We start from the raw sequence: 25,461 nt of genomic DNA on the forward strand, positions 1-25,461 counted from the left end.
GACATTCAAAGTAAATTCTACCCCAATTTCGATGCCACCTTTCCAACAAGTCAGCTTGTCAAATTTCTGCCCTGCTGAGCTGCCCTGCCAACTGTAAGTGCTGTTATTGTGAAATGGATTAGTCTTGGAGCAACAACGGCTCAGCCAGCAAAGTGGTAGGCCACTACCAAGTTCTAAACCAAGTTCTAAGCGGCTAAACGGCTCAGCCAGCAACACTCACTACCAAGTTCTAAACTGCCTCTGGAAGCAACGTCAGCACAATAACTGGTCGTCTGGAGCTTCATGAAATGGGTTTCCATGGCCGAGCAGCGACACGCCTAAGATTACCATGCGCAATGCCAAGCGTAGGCTGAAGTGGCGTAAAGCTCGCCGCCATTGAACTCTGGAGTGATGAATCACGCTTCCCCATCTGACAGTCCGACGGACAAATCTGGGTTTGGCGGATGCCAGCACAACTCTACCTGCTCCAATGCATAGTGCCAACTGTAAAGTTTGGTGTAGAGGAATAATGGTCTGGGGCTGTTTTTCATGGTTAGGGCTAGGCCCCTTAGTTCTAGTGAAGAGAAATCTTAACGCATACAATGATATTCTGGACAACTCTGTGCTTCCAACTTTGTTGCAACAGTTTGGGGAAGGCCCTTTCCTATTTTAGCATGACAATGCCCCCGTGCACTAAGCGAGGTCCATATAAAAATGGTTTGTCGAGATCTGTGTGGAAGATCTTGACTGGCCTGCACAGAGCCCTGACCTCAACCTCATCGAAAATCTTTGGGATGAATTGGAACATAATTGCCCAACATAAGTGCCCGACCTCGCTATTGCGCTTGTGGCTGAATAGAAGCAAGTCCCCTCAACAATGTTCCAACATCTAGTGGGAAGCTCTCCAAGAAGAGTGGAGGCTGTTATAGCAGAAAGGGGGGACCAACTCCATATTAATGCCCATGATTTTGGAATGAGATGTTTGACGAGTAGGTGTCCACATACACTACATTACCAAAAGTATGATGAACCCACAGATGGAGGAATTACATTTTCAGTCATATGGACCACAGCATTATGTAAATCTGTATAAGAGCCACAAAAGTAACATCAGTGGTCCACCACTGGAGGTATTGGATTAGACTTGTCAAACAAATGTCAGACTATTCATCAGTCTGCCTGGAAATTGTTTTTGGTTGTAGTAATTTCAATTGAAGAAAATATATTACTGGCATAATAAAGTTAATCCAAACTGTCCATGGAAGTTATGTAATAGCTTGTTATTTGTTTCAATCTTTTTTTAAACTAACAAATAGATAGATGAATAGGAAGATTAGGCAAACATCTGCAATTTGTGAAGACTGTCAGATAAAGTACAAATGCAAGTGCACGATGCGCAAAAAGGGTGCAGGATAACCACGTTCATGATTGGAGCGGATCCGGATATGACGTCAGAAATGTTTATTGAGCAAATCAAATCATTAGAAAGCATATTGGAGTAAGCTAGCTAACGTTAGTTGTCAAAACATTAAACCTTTCTGAATATTTTGAGAATTGCAAACTCAAAAAAGGTAAACTCATGCATTTACATTTGCCAGCTTGATAATATTAGGGAGACCCACCTAGCTAGCATCAAACCGCTAGCTGTGAACATTAGTTTAGATAGCTAGCCAGTTAACTTTTGTTTGCTTGATTGTGAACCTCATCAGCTGTTTTTCTCTTTAGCTTAGTTTCTTTAGGATTTTGATATTTGTTTAACTTAAGTTAGACTGGTTTTGGATGTACTATTTAATATCGATTGGAATTTTGGTTACTTAGCTGCTAGTTAGCGTTTTGGAGAAGTGAGCTTGCAGAGACGGTAGCTCTGGGTCCAGTGTTTCCACTAGATAGCACAGCCACAATCAATTTGGCTATATCGTAAATATTTCAGAAAACAAACATTTGTTTTTAATTTGAGGTTGGGTGTACGGTTATATTGTCGTTGGGTTTAAAATCTGATTTTAATTAGATAAATTGTAGAAATAGGCGGGGTTTATGACTCTGTGGCTGTGTTAAGTATTTGGTCCAGGGTGTAGTGAACGAACCGTGTCAGAGCTACAGGATTCAGGTTGCAAAACGTTCGAATTCCCTGCACGTCCGAAGTCCCGGTTGGGATCAAAAGGGAACTACTATTTCTGGCAAACCAGTGAATTTATTTTAAATTGGGATCAATTCCATTATAATTTAGGAGATTAGGTCATTTCAATTCAATATGAAATTGCAATTTCTTGTTGCTTATTGAGGATTTCTTTCAGTGCTTTGTGGTGAAATTTCTAACAAGCATTCTTAAAAGCTTCTAACAAGCTTCTTAAAAATGTAAATGTAAGCATCATGTAACCTTGCTCTCCAGAAACCAAGGAAGCATTCTCTCTAATCCCTAGGGTTCTCAGATGTAAGTATTGCCCACCGCTGGGACCACGGGGACTACAATCCAGACACTCTCTGTTTTAACATTTAGAAATGTTAGACTCTCTTGCGATATGATTTAGGAAACATAAAATCCCCTACTTTCATATCACGTAAAAATAATTTCACAAATGCAAAACATACAGTTATTGTACACTGTTGGAACCGGTTTAACAGTTGCAGCCGACAGTATATCTTTTTTATAGTTACAACACTTTTCTGGCATCCTTCCAAGACACAGGTTTTCGGAGCCCGCTAGATAATTAGTACAGGTGGTCGATCGCCTCTGTCTTCCGTGAACAAGCATTGTAAACGTGGAAATATGGCTGTGTGGGAACCCTAACCTTATAAAGATCCTCCCGCCTTGATGGAAGATGCCTTCGTGAATATTATTGCCATCTATGAATAGCCTAAGTGTAACCAAGACTGTGTAACACTGACAGGTGGAGATGAGTGCAGAGGCGGCAGACCGTGTGGCTGTGAGCGGCAGCCGGCCGAGCACTCCTCCTCAGACCTCCTGGTTCGAGTTTCTCCTGGATGAGATGCTGCTGGAGAACCACCTCCAGAAGTCCCATCCAGGTCTGCTGAGCGAAAGACAGAATCCTCTCTGAATATTGTTCCTGATCTGATTGTCATAACCATATTGGTAGCAGTGATTGAACTTAGACATGAGTGGACTCAAACTCGACTGGTTTGTTTGATTGAAAACGTGTATATATATGTTTCCTTCCTTCAGATCCTGTTCCAGTGCAGCTTGTCATCCAGTTCCTTGAACAAGCGGCCAAGCCCTCTGTGAATGAGCAGAACCAAGTCCAGCCTCCTGCAGACAACCGCAGGAACCGCACTCTGAAGCTTTTGGCTCTTAAAGTAGCAGCACACTTGAAGTGGGATCTAGATGTATTGGAGAAAGGGTGAGTGTGATGTAGAAACGTTTGCAGTGACTCTTTTTATTTGAGAATTTGTTGTTATTCCATTACCCTGAAGAGCTAGAATAGTAGTGTGGTTTTTGTTCGTTTTTATGTACGTGTTTCATTGAATTGACACATCCTTTTTCTCTCCAGCTTGACTATTCCTGTTTTGAACATGCTGCTGAATGAGCTACTGTGTGTGAGTAAGGTTCCACCTGGAGTGAAACATGTTGACCTGGATCTGTCCACCTTGCCTCCCACCACTGCCATGGCTGTCATCATCTACAACCGCTGGTGAGAATGGGCACTGGGGAGAACTTTCTGCAGAGGAGGATTGATTGAACTGTATAATAGACCACCAAGTTGACATAATTCTGTCAGTTCTAATAATTGTATCCATATTTTGTCTCTCAAAGGGCCATACGAACCATTGTGTTAAGTAGTTTTCCAGAAAAACAGACAAAACCCGGGCCTCATCAGATGAACATGTAGGTTCTTTGGTTCTCCTTCTGCTTTCAGAACTAAATTGGTATTGCTGTAGGTATGACAGGATTTTTATCAGTACAGCATTACATTCCTTTTCCATGTTGTCTATAGGTTGAATGTTGTGCAGCAGGAGAAAGAGTTGACTGAAAATATCCTGAGCGTGGTGAGTCTGGTATTTTCCTCAGGACATATTAGACAACGGAACACCATTTTAAAACATGAGGGATTACATGGTGCTGTGTCACTGTCTCCTATTGCAGCTGAAAGAGCAGGCAGCGGACTCTATCATGGTGTTGGAGGGATCTCTTGGTCTGAAGAAGGACTTCTACATCCACACCCTGAGGACTCTGGACCTGCTGGCTGCCGACCCCAGTACTGCTAACGGAGAAACTGAGTCCTCCACAGCAGGACTTAGGATCAGTGCTGATGAGCTGCACTGTCAGGTGGGTAGACTCACAGAGACTATTAAATTACCATATTATATACAGTACCAGCCTAAAGGGTTTTCTTTATTTTTACTATTTTCTACATTGTAGCATAATAGTAAAGACATCATAACTATGAAAAAACACACATGGAATCATGTAGTAATCAAAAAAGTGTTAAACAAATCAAAATAGATTTTATATTTGAGATTCTTCAAGGCCTTGATGACAGCTTTGCACACTCTTGGCATTCTCTCAACCAGCTTCACCTGGAATGCTTTTCCAACAGTCTTGAAGGAGTTCCCACATATGCTGAGCACTTGTTGGCTGCTTTTCCTTCACGCTGCGGTCCAACTCATCCCAAACCATCTCATTTGGGTTGAGGTCATGTGATTGTGGAGGCCAGATCATCTGACGCAGTTCTCCATCACTCTCCCTTTTGGTTGAATAGCCCTTACACAGCCTGGAGGTGTTGGGTAATTTTCCTGTTGAAAAACAAATGATAGTCGCAAACTAGATGGGATAGATGCAGAATGCTGTGGTAGCCATGCTGGTTAAGTGTGCCTTTTTAATTCTAAATAAATCACAGACAGTGTCACCAGCAAAGCACCATCACACTTCCTCCTCCAACCGCACATGCAGAGATCATCCATTCACCTACTCTGCATCTCACAAATACACATTAGTTGGAACCAAACATTTCAACTTTGGACTTATCAGACCAATGGACAGATTTCCACCAGTCTGATGTCCATTTCTCCTGTTTTTTGGCCCAAACAAGTCTCTTCTTATTATTGGTGTCCTTTAGTAGTGGTTTCTTTGCAGCAATTTGACCATGAAGCTCTGATTCACGCAGTCTCCTCTGAACAGTTGATGTTGACATTGGTCTGTTACTTGAACTCTGTGAAGCATTTTTTTTGTCTGCAGTCTCTGAGGTTGGTAACTCTGGGTCTTCCTTTCCTGTGGCGGTCCTCATGAAAGACCGTTTGATCATAGGTCTTGATGGTTTTTGCGAATGTACTTGAGGAAACTTCTTGACATTTTCCTGATTGACTGATCTTCAAGTCTTTCACTGTCATTTCCCTTTGATCATTTGAGCTGTACTTAAAATGGACATAAAATGGACTTGGTCGTTTTAAATGTCCCGTTGGTAGTTTAATCTTCCGCGTAGGTCATCGATTTTTATTCTCCAAAGATTGCACGTTTGCTAGCAGAATGGAAGTGAAGGTTTATTAGATCGCCTACGAATTCTCAGAAGGCAGCCCGCCCTCTGGCCCCTTTTTCTCCACCTCCTCTTCACCCAAATCAATGGAAACTGTTGTTTCCCAAGAAAGCGATATGTCAGACGCGTTAAAGGAAAAAAAGGATTCTGCCAGTCTGTGATGAGTAATCGCGGTCATGATTTCTAGGAGTTATTTTCGGTCATAAGAGATGGTAGCGGCAACATTATGTTCAAAATAAGTTAAGTACAATGCAAACAAATAAAACAAAAACACAATCGGTTGGGGAAACATACAACGTCAGCCATTCCAGGTGACTACCTCATGAAGCTGGTTGAGAGAATGCCAAGAGTGTGCAGAGCTGTCATCAAGGCAAAGTGTGGCTACTTTAAAGAATCTCAAGTATAATATATTTTGATTTGTTTAATACTTTTTTGGTTACTACATGATTACATATGTGTTATTTCATAGTTTTGATGTCTTCACTGTTATTCTACAATGTAGAAAATAGTACAAATAAAGAAAAAACCTGGAATGAATAGGTGTCCAAACTTTTGACTGGTACTGTATATAATTATTGTTTAATATATGTCCTATTGAAGTTCTATATGGGTAGACTACTTATGGGGCGGCAGGGTAGCCGAGTGGTTAGACTGTTGGACTAGTAACCGGAAGGTTGCAAGTTCAAATCCCCGAGCTGACAAGGTACAAATCTGTCGTTCTGCCCCTGAACAGGCAGTTAACCCACTGTTCCTAGGCCGTCATTGAAAATATAAATTTGTTCTTAACTGACTTGCCTAGTTAAATAAATAAAAAATGGAAGATTATCCTATTGGATGCAGTATGGCCAGAGAGAACGGCTCACAGAGCTCAAGCTCTTGGTAAAAAAACGTCTTGTGTTCTACAGGTGCATTATGATTTGGGAGGTATTTTCTTTCAACAAGGCTGCTCAGACCAACTGGCATATGAGAAGGCTAGAGAGCATTTTCAACAAACACGAGAGTTGCTGTTGAAGGTACAGTATTGAGCTGTAGACGTTGATATATTTTGCTTTGGTAGTTTCATGGTCTCTTGCACTAAAATATATTCAAACATATCATACATTTGGTCTGACTTTGATTTAATTTGATATTTGAGTTTTTGTGTTAATGATGTTCACCATTGTAGCTCTGCTGTTCTTGTATTGCAGTTCGACTTGACGCTTCACGTTCACCTGGATGAGAAGCGTCTTGCTGGGTACTGGAACGCCTGCAGGGCCCTGACTGGAGCCTTGGACCCCAGTGACACCCAGCTAAACCCCTACGGACAGATCAACAGCCTCATCAGAACTCACAACTACCAGGTCAGTCAGCCTGAGAACATAACAACAACGAAAAAAGAAACAAGTAAAAAAAAACAAGTTAGTCTACATTGGTGCTAAGCCCAGCTGATGATGATATAATAATGTTCTCCTGCGGTTTAGGAATTATTTAAGGAACTGAAAGCCACACAAACACAATCAGTAATTTTGTGAACAATTTATTTATTTGTTTTTCTTGCTTGTCCGAGACTATTACAGTTTCACGATATTAATATGTACAGTTCATTGGGGGGAAACAGTCACAAACGAAACGCCATACAAATTAAAAAGGACAAAACTAAATAGATTAAAGACTAATAGTTTTCAATATTTCCAAATTACAACGGTCTGTTAAAATGTCATTCTCAAAGGCTACCAACCCAGAGCCGCATAGCATAGCATTGTCATTAATAGTAAGAGGCATAACAATACTGACCTTAAGTGTCCCCCAGATGCCCCCACCTTCATTTTTTCCTCTTAATTACAATTATAACACACTTTGTTTTCCCATGGGGCACAAGAGTAGGCTATTATTGACTAACCTGTACCACAGCACATTGACTCGGTACCTGTATCCCCTGTACATAACCTCATTATTGTCATTTTATTTACTTTTAGTTTATTTAGTAAATATTTTCTTAACTGCATTGATGGTTAAGGGCTTGTAAGTAAGCATTTCACGGTAATGTTTACACCTGTTGTATTCGGCGCATGTGAGAACTTTAGAAAAATGTGTTCTTATAAAATTTGTTCTGAAATCTATTGATATCAGCGGGAAGTAGGAAGGCAAAAATCTTTTTTTTAAAATTGCGTCGTAAGTACTCGACACTTAATTGTCTTGATAGGGGTGTTTGAAAAAACATTACACAGAATATTGTTTAGACCCTTCACAGAACAGTGCAAACAGGCTCTAACCAAAATAGAAAGAGTAGGAGGCCCTGGTGCACAACTGAGCAAGAGGACAAGTACATTCTAATGTCTAGTTTGAGAAACAGACGCCTCACAACTCCTCAACTCTCCACTGTTGATGTTGAGATTGGTGTTTTGCGGGTACTATTTAATGAAGCTGCCAGTTGAGGACTTGTGAGGTGTCTGTTTTTCAAACTAGACACTCTAATGTACTTGTCCTCTTGCTCAGTTGTGCACTGGGGCCTCCCACTCCTGTTTCTATTCTGGTTAGGGCCAGTTTGCGCTGTTCTGTGAAAGGAGTTGTACACAGCGTTGTACAAGATCTTCAGTTTCTTGGCAATTTCTCACATGGAATAGCCTTCATTTCTCAGAACACGAATAGAATGACGAGTTTCAGAAGAAAGATCTTTGTTTGCGGCCATCTTGAGCCTGTAATCGAACCCACAAATGCTGATGCTCCAGATACTCAACTAGTCTAAAGAAGGCCAGTTGTATTGCTTCTTTAATCAGGACAACAGTTTTCAGCTGTGCTAACATAATTGCAAAAGGGTTTTCTAATGATCAATTAGCCTTTTAAAATTATAAACTTGGATTAGCTAACACAATGTGCCATTGGAACACAGGAGTGTTGGTTGCTGATAATGGGTCTCTGTACGCCTATGTAGATATTCCATAAAAAATAATCTGTTTCCACATACAATAGTAATTTACAACATTAACAATGTCAACATCAAATTGATCATAAATACAGTGTAATGTGCTTTTCTTTCAAAAACAGGACATTTCTAAGTGACCCCAAACTTTTGAACGGTAGTGTACATACTCTATAGTGTTTAAAATAAACATAACCAACAGAAAAAACTAAATAGAAAAGGCCAGTAGGCTGAGAGATCGGCAGCTGGTAGACCTGAGTTGGGAGTCCCTTTGATACTGACAATATGGGGATGCCAAGCAAACCTTATATTTAAAATAAAAAGCTTATTGTGTTCTTCTGTATCAGAGAAACATACAGTGCATTCGGAAATTATTCAGACACTAGAAGTTAAACTATGTCACAATTAAAATGTTTTTCATACACTACCGGTGAAAAGTTTTACACCTACTTATTCAAGGGTTTTTCTTTATTTTTACTATTTTCTACATTGTAGAATAGTATTGAAGACATCAAAACTATGAAATAACACATGGAGTCATGTAGTAACCAAAAAAGTGTTATACAAATCAAATGTATATTTTTGATGACCGCTTTGCACAATCTTGGCATTCTCTCAACCAGCTTCATGAGGTAGTCAACTGGAATTCATTTAAATTAACAGGTGTTCCTTGTTAATTTGTGCAATTTCTTTCCTCAATGCGTTTGAGCCAATCAGTTGTGTTGTGACAAGGTGGGGGTGGTATACAGAAGATAGCCCTATTTGGTAAAAGACTAAGTCCATATTGTGGCAAGAACAGCTCAAAGAATAAAAGAGAAACGACAGTCCATTACTTTAAGACAAGAAGATCAGTCAATATGGAACATTTTGAAGAACTTTGAAAGTTTATTCGAGTGCAGTCGCAAAAACCATCAAGCGCTATGATGAAACTGGCTCTCATTACATTTACATTTACATTTAAGTCATTTAGCAGACGCTCTTATCCAGAGCGACTTACAAATTGGTGCATTCACCTTATGACATCCAGTGGAACAGCCACTTTACAATAGTGCATCTAAATCTTTTAAGGGGCGGGGGGGAGGGGTGAGAAGGATTACTTTATCCTATCCTAGGTATTCCTTAAAGAGGTGGGGTTTCAGGTGTCTCCGGAAGATGGTGATTGACTCCTCTGTCCTGGCGTCGTGAGGGAGTTTGTTCCACCATTGGGGGGGCCAGAGCAGCGAAAAGTTTTGACTGGGCTGAGCGGGAACTGTACTTCCTCAGTGGTAGGGAGGCGAGCAGGCCAGAGGTGGATGAACGCAGTGCCCTTGTTTGGGTGTAGGGCCTGATCAGAGCCTGGAGGTACTAAGGTGCCGTTGCCCTCACAGCTCCGTAGGCAAGCACCATGGTCTTGTAACGGATGCGAGCTTCAACTGGAAGCCAGTGGAGAGAGCGGAGGAGCGGGTGACGTGAGAGAACTTGGGAAGGTTGAACACCAGACGGGCTGCGGCGTTCTGGATGAGTTGTAGGGGTTTAATGGCACAGGCAGGGAGCCCAGCCAACAGCGAGTTGCAGTAATCCAGACGGGAGATGACAAGTGCCTGGATTAGGACCTGCGCCGCTTCCTGTGTGAGGCAGGGTCGTACTCTGCGGATGTTGTAGAGCGTGAACCTACAGGAACGGGCCACCGCCTTGATGTTAGTTGAGAACGACAGGGTGTTGTCCAGGATCACGCCAAGGTTCTTAGCGCTCTGGGAGGAGGACACAATGGAGTTGTCAACCGTGATGGCGAGATCATGGAACGGGCAGTCCTTCCCGGGAGGAAGAGCAGCTCCGTCTTGCCGAGGTTCAGCTTGAGGTGGTGATCCGTCATCCACACTGATATGTCTGCCAGACATGCAGAGATGCGATTCGCCACCTGGTCATCAGAGGGGGAAAGGAGAAGATTAATTGTGTGTCGTCTGCATAGCAATGATAGGAGAGACCATGTGAGGTTATGACAGAGCCAAGTGACTTGGTGTATAGCGAGAATAGGAGAGGGCCTAGAACAGAGCCCTGGGGACACCAGTGGTGAGAGCGCGTGGTGAGGAGACAGATTCTCGCCACGCCACCTGGTAGGAGCGACCTGTCAGGTAGGACGCGATCAGCGTGGGCCGCGCCGGAGATGCCCAACTCGGAGAGGGTGGAGAGGAGGATCTGATGGTTCACAGTATCGAAGGCAGCCGATAGGTCTAGAAGGATGAGAGCAGAGGAGAGAGAGTTAGCTTTAGCGGTGCGGAGCGCCTCCGTGATACAAGAGAAGAGCAGTCTCAGTTGAATGACTAGTCTTGAAACCTGACTGATTTGGATCAAGAAGGTCATTCTGAGAGAGATAGCGGGAGAACTGGCCAAGGACGGCACGTTCAAGAGTTTTGGAGAGAAAAGAAAGAAGGGATACTGGTCTGTAGTTGTTGACATCGGAGGGATCGAGTGTAGGTTTTTTCAGAAGGGGTGCAACTCTCGCTCTCTTGAAGACGGAAGGGACGTAGCCAGCGGTCAGGGATGAGTTGATGAGCGAGGTGAGGTAAGGGAGAAGGTCTCCGGAAATGGTCTGGAGAAGAGAGGAGGGGATAGGGTCAAGCGGGCAGGTTGTTGGGCGGCCGGCCGTCACAAGACGCGAGATTTCATCTGGAGAGAGAGGGAGAAAGAGGTCAGAGCACAGGGTAGGGCAGTGTGAGCAGAACCAGCGGTGTCGTTTGACTTAGCAAACGAGGATCGGATGTCGTCGACCTTCTTTTCAAAATGGTTGACGAAGTCATCTGCAGAGAGGGAGGAGGGGGGAGGAGGATTCAGGAGGGAGGAGAAGGTGGCAAAGAGCTTCCTAGGGTTAGAGGCAGATGCTTGGAATTTAGAGTGGTAGAAAGTGGCTTTAGCAGCAGAGACAGAGGAGGAAAATGTAGAGAGGAGGGAGTGAAAGGATGCCAGGTCCGCAGGGAGGCGAGTTTTCCTCCATTTCCGCTCGGCTGCCCGGAGCCCTGTTCTGTGAGCTCGCAATGAGTCGTCGAGCCACGGAGCGGGAGGGGAGGACCGAGCCGGCCTGGAGGATAGGGGACATAGAGAGTCAAAGGATGCAGAAAGGGAGGAGAGGAGGGTTGAGGAGGCAGAATCAGGAGATAGGTTTGAGCAGAGGGAAGAGATGATAGGATGGAAGAGGAGAGAGTAGCAGGGGAGAGAGCGAAGGTTGGGACGGCGCGATACCATCCGAGTAGGGGCAGTGTGGGAAGTGTTGGATGAGAGCGAGAGGGAAAAGGATACAAAGTAGTGGTCGGAGACTTGGAGGGGAGTTGCAATGAGGTTAGTGGAAGAACAGCATCTAGTAAAGATGAGGTTGAGCGTATTGCCTGCCTTGTGAGTAGGGGGCGAAGGTGAGAGGGTGAGGTCAAAAGAGGAGAGGAGTGGAAAGAAGGAGGCAGAGAGGAATGAGTCAAAGGTAGACGTGGGGAGGTGAAAGTCGCCCAGAACTGTGAGAGGTGAGCCGTCCTCAGGAAAGGAGCTTATCAAGGCATCAAGCTCATTGATGAACTCTCCGAGGGAACCTGGAGGGCGATAAATGATAAGGATGAGGGCCGCCACAGGAAAGGAAGACCCAGAGTTACCACTGCTGCAGAGGATAAGATAATTATGAGTTACCAGCCTCAGAAATTGCAGCCCGAATAAATGTTTCACTGAGTTCAAGTAACAGACACATCTAAACATCAACTGTTCAGATGAGACTGTGTGAATTAGGAATTCATGGTCGAATTGCTGCAAAGAAACCACTAAAAAACACCAATAAGAAGAAGAGACTTGGTTGGGCCAAGAAACACGAGCAATGGACATTAGACCAGTGGAAATTTGTCCTTTGGTCTGATGAGTCCAAATTGGAAATGTTTGGTTCCAACCACCTTGTCTTTGTGAGATGCGGTGTGGGTGAACGGATGATCTCCGCATATATATTTCCCACCATAAAGCATGGAGGAGGATGTGTGGGGGTGCTTTGCTGGTGACACTGTCTGTGATTTATTTAGAATTCAAGACACACTTAACCAGCATAGTTACCACAGCTTTCTGCAGTGATACGCCATCCCATCTGATTTGGGCTTAGTGGGACTATCATTTTTTTTTTTTCAACAGGACAATGACCCAACACACCTCCAGGTTGTGTAAGGGCTATTTGACCAAGAAGGAGAGTGATGGAGTGCTACATCAGATGACCTGGCCTCCAACCTCAACCAAATTGAGATGGTTTGGGATGAGTCGGACCGCAGAGTGAATGAAAAGCAACTAACAAGTCCTCAGCATATGTGGGAATTCCTTCAAGACTGTTGGAAAAGCATTCCAGGTGCAGCTGGTTTTAGTATTTTATTAGGATCCCCATTAGCTGTTGCAAAAGCAGCAGCTACTCTTCCTGGGGTCCACACAAAACATGAAACATAATACAGAACATCAATACACAAGAACAGCTCATGGACAGAACTATATAAAAAAAAATTAAAGGCCCAAGTATGTCAATGCATACACACAAAGTATCTAGGTCAAATAGGGGAGAGAATGCCAAGAGTGTGCAAAGCTGTCAAGGCAAAGGGTGGCTATTTTGAAGAATCTCAAATATCAAATATATTGTCCTTTGTTTTAGCACTTTTGGTTACTACATGATTCAATGTGTTATTTCATAGTTTTGATGTTTTCACTATTATTCTACAATGTAGAAAATAGTAAAAAATGAAGAAACCCTTGAATGAGCAGGTGTTCTAAATCTTTTGACCGGTAGTATATATCTATCTAATCTATAGAAGGGAACCATGGGAGTGATAAGCAGAACTCATGATTATTACAGTTTCCTGTTTTCTATTGCCCGTTCATGTGCAATGAGGACAGTCAATGCTTTCTGAAGGCTATGCAGGACTTTCTGAGCCTCATCAGGAGTGTCGAATAGGAGCTGTCGATTTGTTGTGGGACACTTTAAGCTTAGCAGGATACAGTAGACAGTGTGGTTTAGCTCTTTCTCAGGCTTTGCATGAGTGACCCAGCTGCTTTGTATGCATCCATGAAGGCCTTTTTGTAGGTATAGGGGAGCATCCTGAAGATCAATGTTCTCGGTTGGTTGTCACCGCCTGGTTTTAGTTCAGCGTCGATGCGCTGGAGCGTGCACGTCGCAATCACCCCACGGGATGACAGCCTGGGGAGCCACAGGCATAAGGATGAGCTGCATGAATAATCTTCCATCTCTGCTAAATGATTCGTAATCCCATAGGTGTTACCTGCGTAGGTACTGATTTCATCAGTGTTGTGTTTACATTGTATTGTCTGTGTGGGGTGATGGGTGATTTTGTTGCGACAGCCTAGTTTACCTTTGTGTTTTTCAGTCTGAAGTTGGATGAATTTCATCTGGAGTAATTCCATGTCTGTGAAGATGGAATTGATTGTGACACTAGTGAATGTATCAGTGCGCATTTCAAGTAAAGAGTGTTTTAGATCACCACGCTGTCCCGAAATAAGGAAGAGTTCAACTGGCTCATCCATGCCGGGAAGGTGTGTGTGCCTGTAGCCCCAAATACAGAAAGTGTTTAGTGGGGAACGTCTTCTGCAAGCGACATCCTCTTATCTTCTTGATTTGAAGACTTGGTAGTCAGGTCCAACATATTGAGTTTTCTCTTAGCCCGTGTTTCAGTGTTCATCCTTGTTCGTGATTAGTTTTAAGAGATGGTCAAAAGTACGATAGAAATGGCACTTTAAACGTTTGCACCGGCATGAGCAAAACTCCTATGCCACCATCTTGCTCAGTAACCGGAAGTAATTGAAGGCTCTTCTTTTCCTCAGGCTCTTGTAGAGGCTTTCATCAAAGACAATGTGTCCCTCAGCTTGCCCAACCACCTCAGACAGTCTGTCCTGAGGGAGTTTTTGCACAAAGTCCAGCAAGGGTGAGAACACTTGGTGGCTAAAGCATTCAACCCAGAATAAAAATGGTATCTTTGACATGTACTATACACAACTTCACTCTCTTAGGCGTAAATATTTTTCTTAGAACCAAATGTATTAAAATGAGGCACATCAGTCTTGTTTGTATGCAAGCAATCCCAGCTTTAAGACGTTTAAATGCTTGCCGGTGTTATGTTAATGCTCTGTTTACATGATGTACACAGGGAGAGGGGCCTGGACGAAGTGTGTCACAAGCTTTGCGTGTGCAACGCTGTTCGAGACGCCCTGCAAGGGGAGGTCCTCAGTGTGCGTTTTCACCAGCTGCTCCACAAGCCAAGGAAACATGTGGTGGACTTTATGCTAGAGGTAGAACTACAAACTCATAGCCTGATTAAACCACAATAAATGCTGTGCTCACCATTGTTTCAGTCTGGTTTAACCAGGCTAACAAACTCACTCTTCTCAATGAAAACTTAATTCCTATCTATAAACACTAATCTACATTCAAACTGTGCTTCCTCTTACAGGTATGCACAAGGTCATTAGACAAGGACCGTTCATCAGAGACATCCAAGAGGAAGATGGTTATTTTTCTAAAGTGCGTAGTATTGAGTTGATTAACTTAGATTTGAGGCCTTTTGTAAGCTTGTAATAACTGCATCTAATGTGTTGGTGTAGCTTGTTGATGGTGAGCAGTATGCCGAATGCTGATACCTGTCCTGACATTTGATGCTTCCACATCATAGACATGCATTAATATCTTTATACATCATTGCCCCCACTCCCATACAGAACCCTGTGTGAGAGCTTGGCAGAGCCCCACCTGGTGTTCGTGGTGACCGCCCACAAGCTATTCACGGAGCTGCTGAAGGAGGAGGATAGGAAGATCCTGGTGGAGCAGATGAGGAAGAGGTCAGCCACGGTCAACCTCTGTGCCAAGCCTCTGCCCTCCTTCTATGATATCCCAGGTATGCTGCTAAACTCAGCAAAAAAAAAAAGTCCTCTCACTGTCAACTGTGTTTATTTTCAGCAAACTTAACATGTGTAAATATTTGTATGAACATATCAAGATTCAACAACTGAGACATAAACTGAACAAGTTCCACAGACATTTGACTAAATGAAATGGAATAATGTGTCCCTGAATAAAAGGGGGTGATTCAAAATCAGAAGTAAGTCGGTATCTGGTGTGGCCACCAGCTGCATTATTTACTGCAGTGCATCTCCTCCTCATGGACTGCACCAGATTTGCCAGTTCTTGCTGTGAGATGTTACCCCACTCTTCCACCAAGGCACCTGCAAGTTTCCAGGCATTTCTGTGGGGAATGGCCCTAGCCCTCACCCTCCGATCCAACAGGTCCCAGACATGCTCAGTGGGATTGAGATCCAGGCTCTTCGCTGGCTATGGCAGAACACTGACATTCCTGTCTTGTAGGAAATCACGCACAGAATGAGCAGTATGGCTGGTGGCATTGTCATGCTGGAGGGTCATGTCAGGATGAGCCTGCAGGAAGGGTACCACTTGAGGTAGGAGGATGTCTTCCCTGCAACACACAGTATTGAGATTGCCTGCAATGACAACAAGCTCAGTCCGATGATGCTGTGACACACCGCCCCAGTCCATCACAGACCCTCCACCTCCAAATCGATCCCGCTCCAGAGTGCAGGCCTCGGTGTAGCGCTCATTCCTTCGACGATAAACTCGAATCCGACCATCACCCCTGGTGAGACGAAACCGCAACTTGTCACTGAAGAGCACTTTTTGCCAGTTCTGTCTGGTCCAGCGACGGTGGGTATTGTGCCCATAGGCAACGTTGTTGCCGGTGATATCTGGTGAGGACCTGCCTTACTACAACAGGCCTACAAGCCCTCAGTCCAGCCTATTGCAGACACTCTGAGCACTGATGGAGGGATTGTGCATTCCTGGTGTAACTCGGGCAGTTGTTGTTGCCATCCTATACCTGTCCCGCAGGTTTGATGTTCGGATGTACCGATCCTGTGCCGGTGTTACACATGGTCTGCCACTGCGAGGACGAAAGGCTGTCCGTCCTGTCTCCCTGTAGCCCTGTCTTAGGCATCTCACAGTACGGACATTGCAATTTATTGCCCTGGCCACATCTGCAGTCTTCATGCCTCCTTACAGCAGACCTACAGCAAACCTGTAAGACCTTGCAGTCTAAAAAAAAAATGATGGAATAAGTGAACAGCGTTGCATAAGCAAAGCTTATGGCACGGTCACCAGATGAGCAGGCACCCTGGGCATCTTTCTTTTGGTGTTTTTCAGTCAGTAGAAAGGCGTCTTTAGTGTCCTAAGTTTTCATAACTGTGACCTTAATTGCCTACCGTCTGTAAGCTGGTAGTGTCGTAACGACCGTTCCACAGGTGCATGTTCATGAATTGTTTATTGAACAAGCATGGTAAACAGTGTTTAAACCCTTCACAATGAAGATCTGTGAAGTTATTTGGATTTTTACGAATTACATTTGAAGTCGTAAGTTTATATTCACCTTGGCCAAATCCATTTAAACTCAGTTTTTCACAAATCCTGACATTTAATCCTAGTAAAAATTCCCTGTCTTAGGTCAGTTAGGATCACCACTTTATTTTAAGAATGTGAAATGTCAGAATAATAGTAGTGATTTTATTTCAGCTTTTATTTCTTTCATCACATTCCCAGTGGGTCAGATGTTTACACACACAATTAATATTTGGTAGCATTGCCTTTAAATTGTTTCACTTGTGTCAAACGTTTCGAGTAGCCACAAGCTTCCCGCAATAGGTTGGGTGAATTTTCATCTATTCCTCCTGACAGCGCTAGTGTAACTGAGTCAGGTTTGAAGGGCTCCTTGCTCGCACATGCTTTTTCAGTTCTGCCCACAAATTTTCTACAGGATTGATGGTCACCCCAATACCTTGACTTTGTTGTTCTTAAGCCATTTTGCCACACCTTTGGAAGTATGCTTGGGGTCATTGTCCATTTGTGACCAAGTTTTAACTTCCCAACTGATGTCTTGAGATGTTGCTTCAATATATCCACATAATTTTCCTGCCTCATGATGCCATTTATTTTGTGAAGTGCACCAGTCCCTCCTACAGCAAAGCACCCCCACCACATGATGCTGCCACCCCCGTGCGTCACTGTTGGGATGGTGTTCTTCGGCTTGCAAGCCTCCCCCTTATTCATCCAAACATAACAATGGTCATTATGGCCAAACAGTTCTATTTTTGTTTCATCAGACCAGAGGACATTTCTCCCAAAAGTACCATCTTTGTTCCCATGTGCAGTTGCAAAATGTAGTCAGGCTTTTTATATGGTGGTTTTGGAGTGGTGGCTTCTTCCTTGCTGAGCGGCCTTTCAGGTTATGTCGATATAGGACTCGTTTTACTGTGGATATAGATACTTTTGTATCTGTTTCCTCCAGCATCTTCACAATCTGCACTTTTCACACAAGTACTTTTATCTCTAGGAGACAAAATGCATCTCCTTCCTGCGAGGTATTTTTATTTCACCTTTATTTAACCAGGTAGGCTAACCTAGCGTCGTCCGGGTTAGGGAGGGCTTGGTCGGTAGGGATGTCCTTGTCTCATCGCGCACCAGCGACTCCTGTGGCGGGCTAGGCGCAGTGCGCGCTAACCAAGGTTGCCAGGTGCACGGTGTACCCTCCGACACATTGGTGCGGCTGGCTTCTGGGTTGGATGCGCTGTGTTAAGAAGCAGTGCGGCCGGTTGGGTTGTGTATCGGAGGACGCATGACTTTCAACCTTCGTCTCTCCTGAGCCCGTACGGGAGTTGTAGCGATGAGACAAGATGGTAGCTACGACAACAATTGGATACCACGAAATTGGGGAGAAAAAGGGGTTAAAATAAAATAAAAACTTAGTGTATGTAACTTCTGACCCACTGGAATTATGATTTAAGTGAATGCACAGAGTAGATGTCCTAACCAACTTGCCAAACTATAGTTTCTTAACAAGAAATGTGTGGAGTGGTTGAAAAATGAGTTTTAATGACTCCAACCTAATTGTTTGTGAACTTCCATCTTTGAAAGACAGGGTACTGATGAAGGGACGTTTCTTTTTTTTGTGGCGTTTATATTAGCACTGCTGTTTGGCTAAACACAGGTTCCACACATCACTTAGGCAAGTATTCAGAGCTCTGTATGGCAGGGGTGGAGGAATAGGGGTCAGTGTGGGTTCTTCAAGTATTCAGAGCTCTGGAGGAGTAGGGGCCAGTATGTGGGTTATCTGGTGATTTAGTAGATTATATTTATCATCCCTCTTCTGTCTTGCATTGAAAGTTTGCCTCTTGTTAATCTAAAGCTCCCATCAAGGAGTGATGCAGTCTTCTTTCCCATGTATTATGTTATGGATGTGCATTTCCCTCTGATCCTGTGCTTGTCCTTCTGTCCATGTTGCTCCCCAGCTGCGGCCAGTGTCAACATTGGACAGCTGGAGCAGCAGCTCATCCTCTGCCTGGACGCCCGCCGCATCCGGCAGATCCTAATTGAGCTGCACAGCATGGCCGAACGACCCTTCTGGCGGGTTAACAACAAGGTCAGGGTTCAAAGGTTACCACAGACTGCTTCTACAGCACCTATTATTTTGAATGTTAACAGGGATTTTGTTAGAATGATACTTACCTGAAACTTTATTCCTTGTCCCTACAGTGGGAAGTTCCTCCAGATTACATCAATGTGATACTCAACATCAAAGACAACCTGACCAAGGATCTGGTGTACATCCTCATGGCCAAAGGGCTTCACTGCATCACTGTAAAGGTCTATCCCTTTCAAATTCTCCATAAAATCATGAGAATTGTGGAATATGAAGTTCATGGGTCAACACAATGTTACTGTTGGTTGATAGATGGGATGTATGTCTTGTCAACAAACCTTGATTTTGTAATACTTGTAGGTCCCATTTCCCAGACGCAGATTAGGCCTAACCCTGGACTAGGAAATGCTTTCTTCTTTTTAGTCCAGGAATAGGCTTCATCTGTCTGGGGAAGCCAGCCCATAAAGAACTTGGGTTGATCTCATCTTTGTAATGTTGTTGGTATCCCAGGATTTTGCCCACACGCGGCAGCTCTTCTCAGCCTGTCTGGAGCTGGTGACTGAGTTCTCTCCTAAGCTAAGGCAGGTGATGCTAAACGAGATGCTGCTTCTGGAGGTGCGGGCCCATGAGACTGGGGTTGCTGAGGGTAGCAATGTCAGACCCCCACCCGACCTGGTCAGCAGGGTGCGAGGCTACCTGGAGATGAGGATACATGGTAGGTGAATGGAGAAACGGTCACTTTACTCATGAAATGTTCAAGGTATAAATAAGGAAGCACATGGAATTGAAATCTTGATTTCAGGCCTCTGGTCCCTCAGGATTTTGCCATATCAGTGTCCTATAATGTACAGTTGTGGCAACATATATTGGCACCCTTGCACTTTAAAAAAATAATTCCCTATTTCTTCTGAAATAAATTGAAATAATTTCAACATTGTAGAACCAATTTTGTTTTAATAAACTTCAGTTTAGAATTTTCATTTAAAAAATAAAGACATGGCATTGGTAGAATATTTGGCACCAAAGAGAGTACTTGGGCACACCGCTTTTGACTGTTCACAAATGCTTCCTGTTGCCATCAATGAGCTCTTTCCAGAAAACTGCTCTAATTCTTCAATGTTTGAGGAGGTGCCCTCCACCAACTGCTGTTTTCAGCTCTCACCATGGGTTATGGATGTGATTCATCCTTAACTGGCCACTCCAGAACAGTCCAATGTTTGTTCTTGAACCATTCCAGGGTGCATTTGATGTGTGTTGGGTTGTTGTCCTGCTGGAAGACGCACAACCTTCAGAGACACAGGTTTGGGATCCTGGGTTGACCATTGCACTCCAAAACATTGTTATAATCTGCTGATTTCATGTTGTCTTGCCCACATTCTAGTCACCCAGTACCAGAGACGGAAAAGCAACCTGGGTCTTCAAGCAGGACAACGTCCCCAAACACACACCAAAAAGCACCCAGGAATGGTTCAATAAGAGATGCTGGACTGTTACGTGGCCACTGATGTGTCCTGAGCTGAATTACATCTACAACCTTTGGTGAGGGCTGGCCAAGTGGTGCAGAGGTCTAAGGCACTGCATCGCAGTGTTGCGGCGTCACTACAGCCTAGGGTTCATTACCGGCCGTGACTGGGTGTCCCATAGGGCGGAGCACAATTAGTCTAGCGTCGTCTGGGTTAGGGGAGGGTTTGGCCGGGGGACTTTACATGGCTCATCGCGCTTTAGCGACTCCTTGTGGCAACCCGGGCGCCTGCAGGCTGACTTCGGTCGTCAGTTGAACGGTGTTTCCTCCAACACATCTGTGCAGCTGGCTTCCGGGTTAAGCGAGCGGGTTTTAAGAAGCGCGGTTTGGCGGGTCATGTTTCGGAGGACGCATGCCTCGACCTTCGCCTCTCCCGAGCCCATTGGGGAGTTGCAGCAATGAGACAAGATCGTAATCACGAAATTGGGGAGAAAAGGGACATTTTAAAGAAATTAAATATAAAATGGCTATCTCAAAACAGCAGTCGGTGTAGGGAACCCCTCAAACATTGAATAATTAGAGTAGTTTGCTTCTAAAAGAGGGCCAAGTTTCCAGTAGAAAGGAGCAGCAATCTCATTGTTGGTTACAAGAAGCGTTTGTCTGCAGTTACCTTGGCCAAGTGACCAATCTCTGGGGTGCCAATAATTTTGCCCATGCCCATTCTAAACTAAAGTTTACAGAAACAAAATTGCTTCTACAATGTTGAAAATCTGACACATTTGTATTTTTCTCAAGTAATTAAGAAAAGGGTGCCAATATATTTGGCCACAACTCTATGTATGCCTATGGTCCCTGTGTGTTTCTTGCCATTCCAGATCTCCCTCTGCGCCAGATAGTAGGGGAGGAGTGTGTGGCCTTCATGTTGAACTGGAGGGAGAATGAATACCTGACACTGCAGGTTCCCCAGCAGCTGGTCATGAACAACCCCTACATCAAGGTACAGGCCTCTCAAAAACTGCACGACACCTCACTATCTATCTGAAGAGGATATAAGATGTGTTTATCATCAGTGTTCTGTGACTGAACCGTATCATAAATACATTTGTGACACACAAAACTACCACACTGGTTATTGCTTTGTGATATTGAGAAGTATTCAATGTTACTTGTGTGCCAGTTAAGTTGTATTGTGGTCTGTTGATGCACTCAAATCCTTTGCTCTACACCTGTGGCACACCTTTTGACCCCAATAGCTAGGTCAGCTCCTGGCCTCCACCTGTAAGGAGCTCCCGGGTCCTAAAGAGAGCCGGCGTACAGCCAAAGAGTTGTGGGAGGTGGTAGTCCAGATCTGCAGTGTGTCGAACCAGCACAAGAGAAACAGTGACGGACGTGTTAGCCTCATCAAACAGAGAGAGTCCAGTATGGGCATCCTGCAAAGGTAAACGGGCCGGTAGTGATAGTTAGTCAATGACCAAATAAACATGATTACACTCAGGTTAACTACTGTTTTAGAACTACAGGTTTCTTCACCTGGCTTAGTCCTCATCAGTTTATACTAAAAATTGAGGCAGACATCAATGTGCCAAGTCACCGTCTTGCTGATGTTTCCCATATTATTTTTAGGAGCCGATTCATCACATTCATCAAGAAGCTTCGGGAACCACTGGTGCTGACCACCCTTATCTCACTTTTCGTGAGGTTTCATAGCATAGTGCGGGTAGGTTTGGCCACCTTCCGCACACTGTTGCAGGCTATAACGAAACATGTTCTCTCATGGTTGAACCAATTTGCATCTCTCTACAGGATGATATTGTCAATGAAGTGACAGCAGAATACCTTGCCATTTGGCCATCAACCCTGGCTAAGTATGAACACAGAATATGGTCCTATTTTCCATTGAGTTCCATTTGAGTTTCTAAAAGATAGTGTCTTCTCACCGTATGCGTTTATGAAGACTATTTACTTTGCTACTTACTGTGGTGGATAATGTTTGTCTTCTAGCATGCAGGCTGTGGATGTGGAGGCGGTGGCTGTGACGGTTAAAGAGCTTGTGACCTACGCCCTTACACTGAACCCCAACAACCAGTCTTGGCTCATCACGCAGGCCGACATCTACTTTGGTAAGCAGCACTCAAATGGTGGTAGAGAACCTTACCAGGGGGTATCAAGTGTCTGAGTAGTGCTGATCTGGAATCGGATCCCCTTTGTTCATGCATTGTGTATGTGCTATCAGAGGGGGAATGGGCAGACAAAAGATTTGCCTTTGAACAGGGTATGGTAGTAGGTGCCAGAACTGCAACGCTGCTGGGTTTTTCACGCTCAACAGTTTCCCATGTGTATCCACAAATGTCCACCACCCTGTGGAACGCTTTCGACACCTTGTAGAGTCAATGCGCAGACGAATTGAGGCTGTTCTGAGGGCAAAAAGGTTGGAGGGGGGTGCAACTCAATAGTAGGAAAACGTTAATGTTTTGTACACCTATATATACAATGCATTTGGAAAATATTCAGACACCTTGACTTTTCACATTTTGCTACATTACAGCCGTAATCTAAAATTGATTAGATTATTTTTTTCTCAATCTGCACACAATACCCAATAATGACAAAGTGAAAACGGGTATTTAGACAAATATATAATAAATAGAAATACTTTATTTACATAAGTATTCAGACCCCCTGCTATGAGACTCGAAATTGAGCTCAGATGCATCCATTGATCATCCTTGAGATATTTCTATAACTTGATTGGAGTCCACCTGTGGTAAATTCAATTGATTAGACATGGTTTGGAAAGGCACACACCTGTCTATATAAGGTCCCACAGTTGACAGTGCATTTCAGAGCAAAAGACAGGAGGATTGTGTTCAGGCACAGATCTGGGGAAGGGTACCAAAACATTTCTGCAGCATTGAAGGTCCCCACGAACACAGTGGCCATCAAGACTCTTCCTAGAGCTGGCCGCCCAGCCAAACTGAGTAATATGGGGAGAAGGGCCTCGGTCAGGTAGGTGACCAAGAACCCGATGGTCACTCAGACAGAGCTCCTCAGTGGCGATGGGAGAACCTTCCAGAAGGACAACCATCTCTGCAGCATTCCACCAATCAGGCCTTTTATGGTAGAGTGGCCAGATGGAAGCAACTCCTCAGTGAAAGTCACATGACAGCTCCCTTGGAGTTTGCCAAAAGGCACCTAAAGGACTCTCAGACGACGAGAAACAAAATTCTCTGGTCTGATGAAACCAAGATGGGCCTGAATGCTAAGCGTTACATCTGGAGGAAACCTGGGACCATCCCTACGGTGAAGCATTGTGGTGGCAGCATCATGCTGTGGGGATGTTTTTCAGCGGAAGGGAGGCAAGTCAGGATTGAGGGGGAAAATAAACAGAGTAAAGTACAGAGCGATCCTTGATGAAAACCTGCTCCAGAGCACTCAGGACCTCAGACTGGGGCGAAGGTTCACCTTCCGACAGGACAATGACCCTAAGCACACAGCCAAGACAACGCAGGAGTGGCTTCAGGACAAGTGTCTGAATGTCCTTGATTGGCCCAGCCAGAGCCCAGACTTTAACCCAATCAAACATCGCTAGAGACACCTGAAAATAGCTGTGCATCGATGCTCCCCATCCAACCTGACAGTGCTTGAGAGGATCTGCAGAGAAGGATGGGATCAACTCTCCAAATACAGCTGTGCCAATATTGTAGCGTCATACCCAAGAGGAGTCAAGGTTGTAATCGCTGACAAAGGTGCTTCTACAAAGTACTGGGTAAAGGGTCTGAATACTTATGTAATATTTCAGTAGCTGTGTTATAAATTAGCAAAACCTTAAAACCAGTTTTTATTTTGTCATTATGGGGAATTTTAGAATAAGGCTGTAACGTAACAAAATGTGGAAAAAGTCAAGGGGTCTGAAATACTTTCTGAATGCACTGTACAGACCCTAGAACAAGTTTAGTGGGTAGCTAGTTGTCACAGTCAAGTAATGTCCTCCTCTATTTTGTCTCCCCAGTGACCAACCAGTACTCTGCAGCGTTGCATTTCTACCTCCAGGCTGGGGCAGTGTGCTCTGACTTCTTTACCAAGGCTGTGGCTCCTGATGTCTACACTGACCAGGTAGAGAAACCGTCTGGTGTTTTCAAATGGAACTCATAGGGCTCTGGTCAAAAGTAGTGCACCATTTGGCACGCAGACTTGGTGTTTTCTTGTTTAAACACCCAAGATCACTGGATTATTTGTGACGCTGGTCGTTTTTCTTTGCAGGTCCTAAAGAGAATGATCAAGTGTTGTTCGATGCTGAACTGTCACACACAGGTCAGACTTCTTTCCAGAAAGTTTATAATGGTTCTTATTGAGATTTGAACTTTGTAAATGTTACATGTTTGAAGGCTATGATCATGTTGTCTTGCTGATTAGGTTGCAGTTCTGTGCCAGTTTCTAAGGGAGGTGGACTACATGACAGCATTCAAAGCTCTTCAAGAACAGAACAGGTATGACAATTTATTGGGAGGGAGGGCCTTGTACACCCAGGCGATGAGATGGAGGGATGGCCCTGTGACTAATATAGGCCTATTTGTTCCATCTTAGTCACGATGCCATGGATTCCTTCTATGACTACATCTGGGACGTCACCATCCTTGAATATCTCACACGTATCCTTTAATCTTTAATGATTTACTTAGGCATTATTAGCAGGCAAGTTAAAACGATGTTTACCCCTTGACTGTGCATGCCTGTAGACATCCACCATAAAAGGGGTGAGAGCGAGAAGAGACAAATTGCTGTAAGTAGAATCTATTTCCATTGAATACCTTAATTCACTATGGCTCGTCTCCGTCGACAGCCATGTGTCTTTTGGAGAGCCTGGAAGCCCAATCGACAAAACCTTAGGGGTGGTTTCCCGTACAGATTAAGCTTACTCCTGGACTAAAACAGGCTCTCTCCTCAGATCAAGGCGATTGGACAGACTGAGCTGAATGCCAGTAACCCCGAGGAAGTTCTGCAGCTGGCTGCACAGAAGAGAAAGAAGAAATTCCTGCAAGCTATGGCCAAACTGTACTTTTAGATAAAACCGGGCCACCAAACATGTGGGAGACTTTTTTTTTTTTAAATAAATGGTTTAACAAACAGAACCACCTTTTAATAAATTGCATTAGCCTTTCAGAAGTA

At 44.1% G+C, this 25,461-nt stretch overlaps 1 protein-coding gene across 2 annotated transcripts; it reads left to right on the forward strand.

Moving 5' to 3' along the window:
- The first annotated feature begins 1,395 nt into the window (after positions 1-1,395).
- On the forward strand, positions 1,396-25,461 carry ints8 (integrator complex subunit 8). 2 transcript variants are annotated; one of them, XM_035794999.2, is made up of 27 exons: positions 1,396-1,550; positions 2,868-3,003; positions 3,161-3,335; positions 3,486-3,626; positions 3,749-3,820; positions 3,930-3,981; positions 4,079-4,261; positions 6,371-6,478; positions 6,653-6,805; positions 14,182-14,282; positions 14,505-14,646; positions 14,808-14,878; positions 15,073-15,248; positions 18,703-18,833; positions 18,947-19,057; positions 19,344-19,548; positions 21,171-21,292; positions 21,549-21,733; positions 21,919-22,012; positions 22,099-22,160; positions 22,297-22,415; positions 24,305-24,408; positions 24,556-24,606; positions 24,709-24,782; positions 24,880-24,944; positions 25,032-25,075; positions 25,241-25,461. In XM_035794999.2, exons 2-27 carry the CDS (start codon positions 2,874-2,876, stop codon positions 25,355-25,357), a joined length of 2,988 nt encoding a protein of 995 aa, XP_035650892.1. In that variant the 5' UTR covers positions 1,396-1,550; positions 2,868-2,873; the 3' UTR covers positions 25,358-25,461. The 2 variants fall into 2 exon arrangements, with proteins under 2 accessions (XP_035650892.1, XP_035650894.1); XM_035795001.2 differs by lacking the exon at positions 1,396-1,550 and adding an exon at positions 2,049-2,410.

Source organism: Oncorhynchus keta, chromosome 20, assembly GCF_023373465.1.
Source record: "Oncorhynchus keta strain PuntledgeMale-10-30-2019 chromosome 20, Oket_V2, whole genome shotgun sequence".
Taxonomy (NCBI): Eukaryota; Metazoa; Chordata; class Actinopteri; order Salmoniformes; family Salmonidae; genus Oncorhynchus; species Oncorhynchus keta.